The sequence below is a fragment of the Salarias fasciatus genome, chromosome 4 (assembly GCF_902148845.1).
Source record: "Salarias fasciatus chromosome 4, fSalaFa1.1, whole genome shotgun sequence".
NCBI lineage: Eukaryota > Metazoa > Chordata > Actinopteri > Blenniiformes > Blenniidae > Salarias > Salarias fasciatus.
Genome location: NC_043748.1, coordinates 7,649,452 through 7,658,737, shown reverse-complemented (window position 1 = coordinate 7,658,737; position 9,286 = coordinate 7,649,452). Strand labels below are relative to the sequence as shown.

Below are 9,286 nucleotides of genomic sequence, written 5' to 3'. Positions count from 1 at the left end.
GGCGCGCCTCCTTCACCCTGACAGACGCCCCCCCGTTCGCCTCCATGTTCCAGGAATCCGAAGGGGAACACAATTCTACATGAAATGTTAATGTCAAAGTGTCACATGAAAATGATGACATCGCTCCATTTGGCTGTAAGTCAGGCTAATGGGGAATTGATTATCTGTTGGCGGTTACAGCGTGCCCGTGTTCTTCTTCTTTTCTTAAGTGCTATTCAAGCCAAACAAAAAATTGAAATCACAGCGCTGGGGCAAATTAATAAGAAACCAAGCAGCCACAGTGCACAACGCAAAAAAAACCATCTTTTCCCCTCCAATGCTCGGGTGTAGAAAACAAGTTGCACTTCTGAATTGCTAATGCACACTGTAAATTAGTAAATAATGTTATGTAAAAAAAATCCAAAGCCGAGGCGACGCGATGGAACTGAGCACATTCTCCCCGTTGCCACTGACTGATTTGAGAAATGCTCTTAATTTCTGCCACATCTGTTCTCTTCTTGTGCCACATGCAGAACATTAGTCTAGGAGCAGACGTGCCATTACAGTAGTTAGAGCCGCTGTGGAAGAACATCCACCTTCATTCAACACATTAACCTTTATGCTTGAGAAGCACTCCAGTGTTTGTCGTCTTCTTGACTAATGCAGCAGACGTCTCCCTGGCAGTCTCTTAAATGCACGTTATTACTTTAATCTTCCATTTGACACAAGTTTCTACTCAGCCATTACGATGACTGATGCTGCCAGAACCTCGAAACTAACAGACGGAATGGTTCCGTTAAAATCCTTCACTTTAACAAACTTTTGAAATATGTTGTCAAAAAGAACAAAACAAAAAAAAAAGCTTTCAGTCGTGTCAGAGCAGTCTGAATGTGCTGAGCTTGTTTGAAAGCTGCTGTCTTTAACCTTTAAACTTTAAGCTCCACCTGTCTGCTGACCATGGAAACTGGGGAAATGCAACTTCCTGAAAACTTTTTGTCACAAAAAACATATAGATGGGGTCTACATGTTTGTAGTTTACTGAAGTCGTTTTCCTTCTTCTTGATAGATGTAATTATTTAAAGAACAGGTAAAAATGTGTCAACTCAGACAGCCCAAAAATGGGATTTTTTTGTGTGCAAATAATACACAAATATGAGGGTTTTTTTTTTAAATCACCTTACCTGTGATCGTTGTGTTGACTGTGTTTCCCCTCATGCTTCGTGTTGTGTAGCGCGACTCCCTCTGCTTGTGTTCAGCTTCCTTTCGCACCTCCTCTGATTACTCCTGATTGCTTTCTGCTGTGTCTGCTTCAGTGTGTGTGTTTCAGCCAGAGACTCAACAGGAAGCTGAAGTTCAGGAAGAGTTTCTTGTCATTCGTGTGAGAAGCGCTGCCTGTCTTTGGCCAGTAAACTCTCTGTTTTTCAGGTATAACCTCTGATGTATGACTGCTTCACTGTCCAGACTTAAGGGTTTAAAACTGTTTGCGCAACGCCTCCTCCTCTGAAATCAAAGTGAAGCATGACAGTGGCTTTTATGAGCTTTGAAGCCGGTCCTGATTTTGAACAACCAAATAGAAACACAGTAAGTCAAATCATCCAGAGCAGAGCCGCAGGGTGTTTTATGGCTCTGGGGTCAGACTGGGCTCTTTGGCTGCTCTTGTCTTCATGATTTTGAGATCTCTGCCTGTCGTCACCAGGTTAAAGGATTGTAGTTTATCATTAACAGACAAGACACACAAAGAAAAACAAGAACTGAACTGGAACACATGCGTCTGGTTCATACAGAAACGTACAACTGCCACAGTCAATCAACATTTTTCTGAGCTGTATCTTATTATTACGAGGTTTTATAATAATACAACATTTTTCCTGTTGTGTTACTTTTCATGAAAGTTATTGATTAAATCTGTAATTATGAAGCGAAAACTGTGTTATAATGGAAAAATGTGTCGCACCACTAAAAAACTTGTAATAACAAAAAATTATGTCACATTAACAAGACAGCTTTCTCGTAATAATATAAAAACTATGTCGGACAACAAGAAAATTTCATTTTAATAATGACAAAAAGAATGTATTAATGATAAAACAGTCAAGTAATAATAAGGAAATTATGTCACATTAAGAAATGATGTTGTAATAACAATAAAACTTTCTCATAATAACAAAACTTTCTGGTAATAACACAAAAAGCTATCAACAAAAAATGTATTGAGAGTAAGAAAAGTAACAAGACGGTTTCTCATAATAACATAGAGCTCAGATAAATATGTTTTTTATTGTAGCAATTCTAGGTTTCTGTAAAGGTTCTCAGGTCTTTGGATTGATGCAGCAGTTTCCAGTCCTATTTCCAAAACTTAAAAATCACCTTTCAATGGAGTTTTAATGGTGAAGGAACATATTGATGGAGTATATTTTGGTGAGATCTATAACTTTAACCCTTCAGATGACACAAAGTCGGTGCATGACTGAATGTTTTGATGAAATCAGTTCGATAAGTGGGAGTTCAGATGGACTCCTGTCTCCTCTCTCGTCCAGTGTCTCGTCGCCTCATCAGTCAGATGCCATTAAACTGCGCTCCAGTAAAAATCACATCATTCTGCATGCAGGAGTGCATCTCGGGAGACAGCTCCATTCTTCCTCCGGAGGAGAGCGCGTGCGGCACCTCCTCGGCTCTGTGTCTGTGTGTGTGTGTGTGTGTGTGTGTGTGTGTGTGTGTGTGTGTGTGTGTGTGTGTGTGTGTGTGTGTGTGTGTGTCCGTCCTCTTAACATCCCTGCGCCCTCCAGCTGGAGAGACAGTCACCGCGCGCATCACGCAGCGCGCGCATCGGAGGACCTCGCTCCTTCACTAAAACACTGGACTTTCAACAGGGAGGGGGAAAAAAAAACATTCACAGTAACAAAATGTTTCCAGTCTTGATATCAGTGAGACAAACTTGTGGGATTTTTTTGGGATGGCGACAGAAGAGTGAAATACCTTCATCCACAGAGGAGTGGCGTGTTTTGAGCGCAGTGTCAGGTAAGATAACACACTTCAGAGCGCGAGACGTCCGAGCATTGACAAAACGTGTCATTATTATTTTTAATTAAAAATGTATTTGAAGAATTGTAACTGAGTCCTACGCAGGCTAGTGCTGGTTAAAAGACACAGTCAATGTCAAAAAAAGAAAAAAAATGTCCTCGTGTATTTACACAAATGGGATTTAAACCAAACAAATCTGACTGCATAATACAGAGTTTCCCAACGTGGTTAATGACTGACATGGCCTCAATATCACTTCCCGAAAGTGTATTTGCACAATTAACAGAAGCGATGGCACTATGTATTATGTATGCCTTTGTAGGTAGATCCATGTGTTCCTTCTGACAAATAAAAGTTTAAGAAAAGAGAAAAACTAATATTTGCCTGCAAAGATGGAATAAACGACAAAACCCGGTTTGTTTGGACTGTGTTTTCTCTTGGCTGAGAAAATACCTGTTGCATTGAATGTGCATCAGAAACACACGTCTGACTGATTGCACTGATTTTTCACAGTTAAGTCAAAATAATCTCCAGTTTTCAGTGGTTTCTGGATTAATTTCTGAAATTGGAAGCAATTCACCCAACTTTGTGTTTTCATCACTGTCAGGAATAATTATTCATCATATTGCCTGTCTAAAGCAAAGCTAACTAAACATGTTTATTTTGTGTTAGTGGACACATTATGCAATAATCTGTCCGTCCACCTGTTGCACAAAGTGGACTTTTGGCAGTCACTGACATCAAACATCCCTTTTTTGTAACATTTGGTCATCTGTTCACTCAGAATGAGATTCTCAGCACAAGTCATCCTGTCCTGCTGCTGTCGCAAACTGACAACTTGATAAAACCCTTTATGCGGCTGCCAACAAACTATATTTCAGGCCATGTTTTCATCCTGTGTATTGGCAGGGAAGAGCATTTCAATCTGACTGCGACACTGCTATTGGCAGCACTGCGATCTCCCTCATTCAATTACTTGGGCTGGGATTCATTTACATCCATGCTCGCGCCCTAATAAATTCTCAGAAATTGTCAGCAGAGAACTCGACGTAACTTGCTGCAGCAGTTCATTTTGAAACGTGAAAAGATGAAAATTTTCCTTTTGGGAAAGATAACACGGTGTGCCGGGTGATTTCCCCCGGTGCCATGGGTTTGACCCAATAAACACTCAAATAAGGTCAGACCTGCAGAAGATCACATGCAAAAAAATGTCATCAATCAGGTCTGTTCTGTGGCGATGATCAAGATGGGAACTGTATGAAATCCTTTCTGACACTCAGGCTATCTTATAGATCCGGAAAAAAACAACAGCAATACAATATCATGACTTGTTGTAGATTATTATTGCAAATGGTCTTGTAACACCTCACTACATTCTGACCAATTGGGTCAGTTTTCAACCATCTGACAGCTGGTGTCCTCAGGAGAGACAGGAAGAAGGATAACATCCAGTATCTGATGATGATGAAGGCTCTTTTTTCCATTTTTTTCTTCCACTGGGAAGAATAAAATCAATACCTCCATCTATATGAAGTGGAGTTATAATCTCATTCTCTGCCAATCGGACGATAACTGTCAGTGGGAAGCTATATCATGCTGTTAGTGATGACGCTCTTGTGTGCAGGTGGGATGCACAAACCAGCGTGAGGCAGCGAGAGAGACCGAGGTACCATGGACTCCTGGGTCTTCCCGTCGTCCCCTCCGAACCTGTCGGAGCACCTCATGTACGACGGCTTCGCGCAGGCCAACGAGTCCGGCGTCCAGGGGAACTACACGGACCACTTCTTCAACAGGACCAGCACGGTCGTCATCACCTGCATGTACTTCCTGGTCTGCACGGTGGGGCTGTGCGGGAACGCCCTGGTCATCTACGTCATCCTGCGCTACGCCAAGATGAAGACGGTCACCAACATCTACATCCTCAACCTGGCGGTGGCCGACGTGCTCTTCATGCTGGGCCTCCCGTTCATCGCCATCCAGCTGGCGCTGGTCAACTGGCCGTTCGGACCCGTGCTCTGCCGGGTGGTGATGACGGTCGACTCGCTCAATCAGTTCACGTCCATCTTTTGCCTGATGGTCATGAGCATCGACCGGTACCTGGCCGTGGTGCATCCCATCAAGTCCACCAAGTGGAGAAAGCCCCGCATGGCCAAGACGATCAACCTGGCGGTGTGGGGCATTTCGCTGATGGTCAATCTCCCCATTGTCATCTACAGCGGTGTGATTACAAAACCCGACGGCTGCTTCTGCACCATCGTGTGGCCCGAGCCTCAGGAGGCCTACTACACGGCCTTCATGTTCTACACCTTCATCCTGGGCTTTTTCCTGCCCCTCATGGTCATCTGCCTCTGCTACCTGTTCATCATCATCAAGGTGAAGTCGTCGGGCATTCGAGTGGGGTCATCCAAGAGGAAGCGCTCAGAGAGGAAGGTGACGCGCATGGTGTCCATCGTGGTGGCCGTGTTCGTCTTCTGCTGGCTGCCGTTCTACGTCTTCAACGTCACCTCGGTGACCGGCACCATCAGCACCACGCCCTTCCTGAGGAGCACCTTCGCGTTCGTGGTGGTTCTGGGATACGCCAACAGCTGCGCCAACCCCATCCTGTACGCCTTCCTGTCGGAGAACTTCAAGAAGAGTTTCCAGAACGTTCTGTGCCTCAAGAAGGTGGGGGGGCTGGACGAGGTGGACCGCAGCGACAGCCGCCAGGACAAATCCCGCATGATGAACGACCCCACAGAGACCCAGAACACACTGCTCAACGGGGACCTACAGACCAGCATCTGAGCGTCCTTTACCGGGAACATGAACGTCTCAACCGCCTCTCGAGGAGGACAAGGCATCAAAACATTTCAAACAGCATTTCTCGTGTTCGGCTTTTAGGATTGTAAACTTCAGTCCTGGAAGGACATTTTCAAAACTGTCTGTGTGTCGAGGGAGAACACACAACCGCCGTGCCACCCACCTGCACCGTCCCCAGGGGGGCGATTCCCTGGAAACCCAGGATGACAGAAATAGTTTCACAGCAAAGAGAGCCTGCCAAGTTTCTATATTTCTGTACTGTACTAAAAAAAACACAATGGGACAACATGCACATATGCTATAAAAGCTGTTGATGAAATCCCAGTTTGTTTTTTAATTTAAAGAAAGTTGTTTGATTGTAAATAACTAGACACAAAATAGGCAAACAATTACCGTAACAAGTTAAATTTTCTCATTTGGCGTCCTTTTATTTTTAATAGATTGATCTGATTTGTAAATAGACAATGACTTCTTTCAGATGCGGACCTTATTCAGCGTCAGTCAGGTTGTGTTTGGCATTATGTTCAGTATTGGAGTCGATTTCTTCACCCCAAAGGTTATTCTGGTGATACAAATGTGTCTATATATGAATATTGATGTTCAGTAAGAGAGCCAATAAGTAGTCGTTACCGTGTTGCTTTCTTCTCCTACATGCATCATTTATGGGTCATTAGGGATAATGGCTTGACAGGCCAGTCGCTGAGCGCTGCTAAGAGGCGTGGGAACCGACTGCATGTTGCATCTCATCAAATGGAGTTGATGCAACATTTACTGCACCGAAAATATTCAGTCTGTTGCTTTACATCGCTGCCGGTCTACAGTTATTTATGCATATCACTGACTGATATCTTCCTATTCTTGGAAAAATGTTTGGTATGAATCCTTTGCCACAGTTTTTCTTGTGTATTTATATGTTTAACAAAAAAGGAAAAGGCAGGGTGATATTTAATGAACTATTATTTAATACATGATTCCTGTCCACGTATCTCAAAGGGCTGCAGTGTGTGTGAGAGATCACAGACCAATGTTTACCTGCTTTTGAAGAGAATCATTCAAAAAGGAAGAGTGATGGTTCTCCAAGCTGTGTGTTACATGTTATTATGTGTGTTATAAGTGACTGAGTTTCACTTCAGGTGTGAGGTTTTCTTTTTCAGCTCACCTTCCTGTGTCATATAGGAGACTACATCTGAAGTGTGTGTGAATTTGTGAAGGGCTAGAACACTCCTCGAGAGGCTGCAGTGTTCCTTTATCTATGTCACAGCCGTGCAAACTCGTGGCTGCTGGTTTCAGCAGTCAGGAAACTATGATTGTGTTTTATCATCCAGTGTCAACCACATGCATAAAAGCTATAATGCTTTCTAATAATGCATGGAAGTCTTGACTGTAAGTTGGTCGTCTTTGCTGGAGGAGCTAACCAAACATCAATGTAAATATTCATGCAAACATGTTGATTTGAATGCTGTGTCCACAGCACCTCCTCATGCCCACTCCAAAGATACCAAGTCCTGACTTTCTATGATTTATCAAATTCCTTCACCAAGCTCTCTCTGCAGTACTGTCGAATTACTCACCCAGACTGTAACTTTTTTTTAATAACCATTTCAACACATGGCACACCTCTTGCCCCTGTATTTCTATGGCAACAGTGACCAGTGGAGTGTTGGTTGCATGAAAACATCATTTTAAAGATCAATGACTTTAGAAATGAGTCGGGGAGGAAAAATGCTAATACGGGCCACATTTGAAACCAAATACAGTTGTCAAATTGTTGTTGAGTGCTGCGTGTTGCTGTGGTGAAAATGTGAACCAGTGTGAAGACATTTGGATTATGTGTAATAACAGTGGCTTTTCCATAGAGTTGTGGTATTGTTTGCTAAAGTTTTGCAAACTTCATAACAACGCTTTATGTAGCTATATATCCTTAAAAAAAGCAGCGCTGTGTAAGACTGCAATGCCGATTTTCTATTCTGTATGGTTCCCATGTGATTTCTTTTTGTGTTTTTCTGTCTTTGTGGACACTTTGGGCTTCTGCTCTAATAACCGACATCAATAAAGCTTTACGAGTCGAGGCTGTGATGTGCTGAACCTCAAATAAATAATGCAGCTTTTGTGTGATGGGACGCCCCCAGCCTGAAATAAAGGAGTCAAATATAAACATTAAAAGCCAATTCAGTTCCTTAAACAATCATTTAATTGATGGTAAGATATGCTTACATCAAATTAAGGTTTAGAGATTCCACATGACATGTTTTTTTTTCTTCAAAATGTCATTGCAAATCACAAATATAGTACAACTTTAAGTCACATAGATATATTTCCGGTAATATGCGTGCCTGCTAATTACCATAGAAATGTGCAGCATGTTATAACAATAGTATGAAAACCATTTTTAATGTAAAGCTCTTTTCACTGAAAGGAATACAAGTTCCTTTTTTTTCTTTTTTTTTTTCAGTCTGGAATGTGTTTACACGCATTTAAGATTTTTTTTTTCTTCTTCTTCTTTTCAGACTGTGTTGTGCTTCTAGATGTGACCACAGAGTGGCGCCATAATCATATGCATAACTGTCTACTCAGAGAGCAGCAATACAACACTGACTTCCCAGCATGCCAGTTTCACTGTGTTCAGTCGATCAGATCTTGACAGACAGGTTGGTTTTGTTCTTTTTTTTTTTTTTCTTCCTCACTCTCTGCTGTTTCACCATGAAAACATAAGAGACTGCACAGAAGAACATCACTCCGGGAGTCGGCCGTGGCTCAGACGCGCGACACACCGCCCTAATGAGGTCATGTAAAAAAAGGGAGGATGAGACAAAAAGACAGCACGTACACATTCCAGTTTTGTTCTGAGTTTAATCACTGAAACGGATAATGAAGCTCTCCTCTTCCTCGTTTCTTTTTTTTGTTTGTTTTTTCTCGTTTCAGCTGTGTCCCTGAATGTGGCCTCAAACTGCTCCAGGATGCATCAAAACCATCCGCCTGACCCCGTTTTTCAAAAGTCTCGGAAATCCACCGTCACCCTCGACCAAAGGATATGCATGTTTGTGTCTGATCACAGAGCAGCTAATCAAACAGGGTATCTTTTTTCTTTTCTTTTTTTTTTTTTTTAAGTGTCATTGCTTCATGATAGATTAGGGTAATTTCATTTTTTTCCTCCATGAGGGGATATTCTTATTCCTTAATGTTTATGAAGACACGATCAGTAACCCCGACATGTATGTGCATTATCTAAAGTCTGACCCGACAGCATACTGATTGAATAGAGTACTAGTTTTTACTGCACTGCAGAGGCAAGACGTACTACAAACCACACCGGTCTCTACACCAGCCACAGTTGCCATGGAGAAGATTAACACTGATGGATTCAGAGCCAGGCTGTGGTCGCATAGTGCCAATATATGTGCAATGTGTTTCCCCCCCACTCTATATATCTGCTTTCCCACCGCCCAACTGGGGAGCCAAAAAAAAAAAAAAAAGAAGAAGAATCAAG

At 42.5% G+C, this 9,286-nt stretch overlaps 1 protein-coding gene across 1 annotated transcript; it reads left to right on the top strand.

Annotated features, from left to right (window-relative positions):
* The first annotated feature begins 4,664 nt into the window (after positions 1-4,664).
* On the top strand, positions 4,665-5,784 carry LOC115386755 (somatostatin receptor type 2-like). Its single transcript, XM_030089221.1, has one exon. It carries the CDS (start codon positions 4,672-4,674, stop codon positions 5,782-5,784), a length of 1,113 nt encoding a protein of 370 aa, XP_029945081.1. The 5' UTR covers positions 4,665-4,671.
* The last annotated feature ends 3,502 nt before the right edge of the window (positions 5,785-9,286 follow it).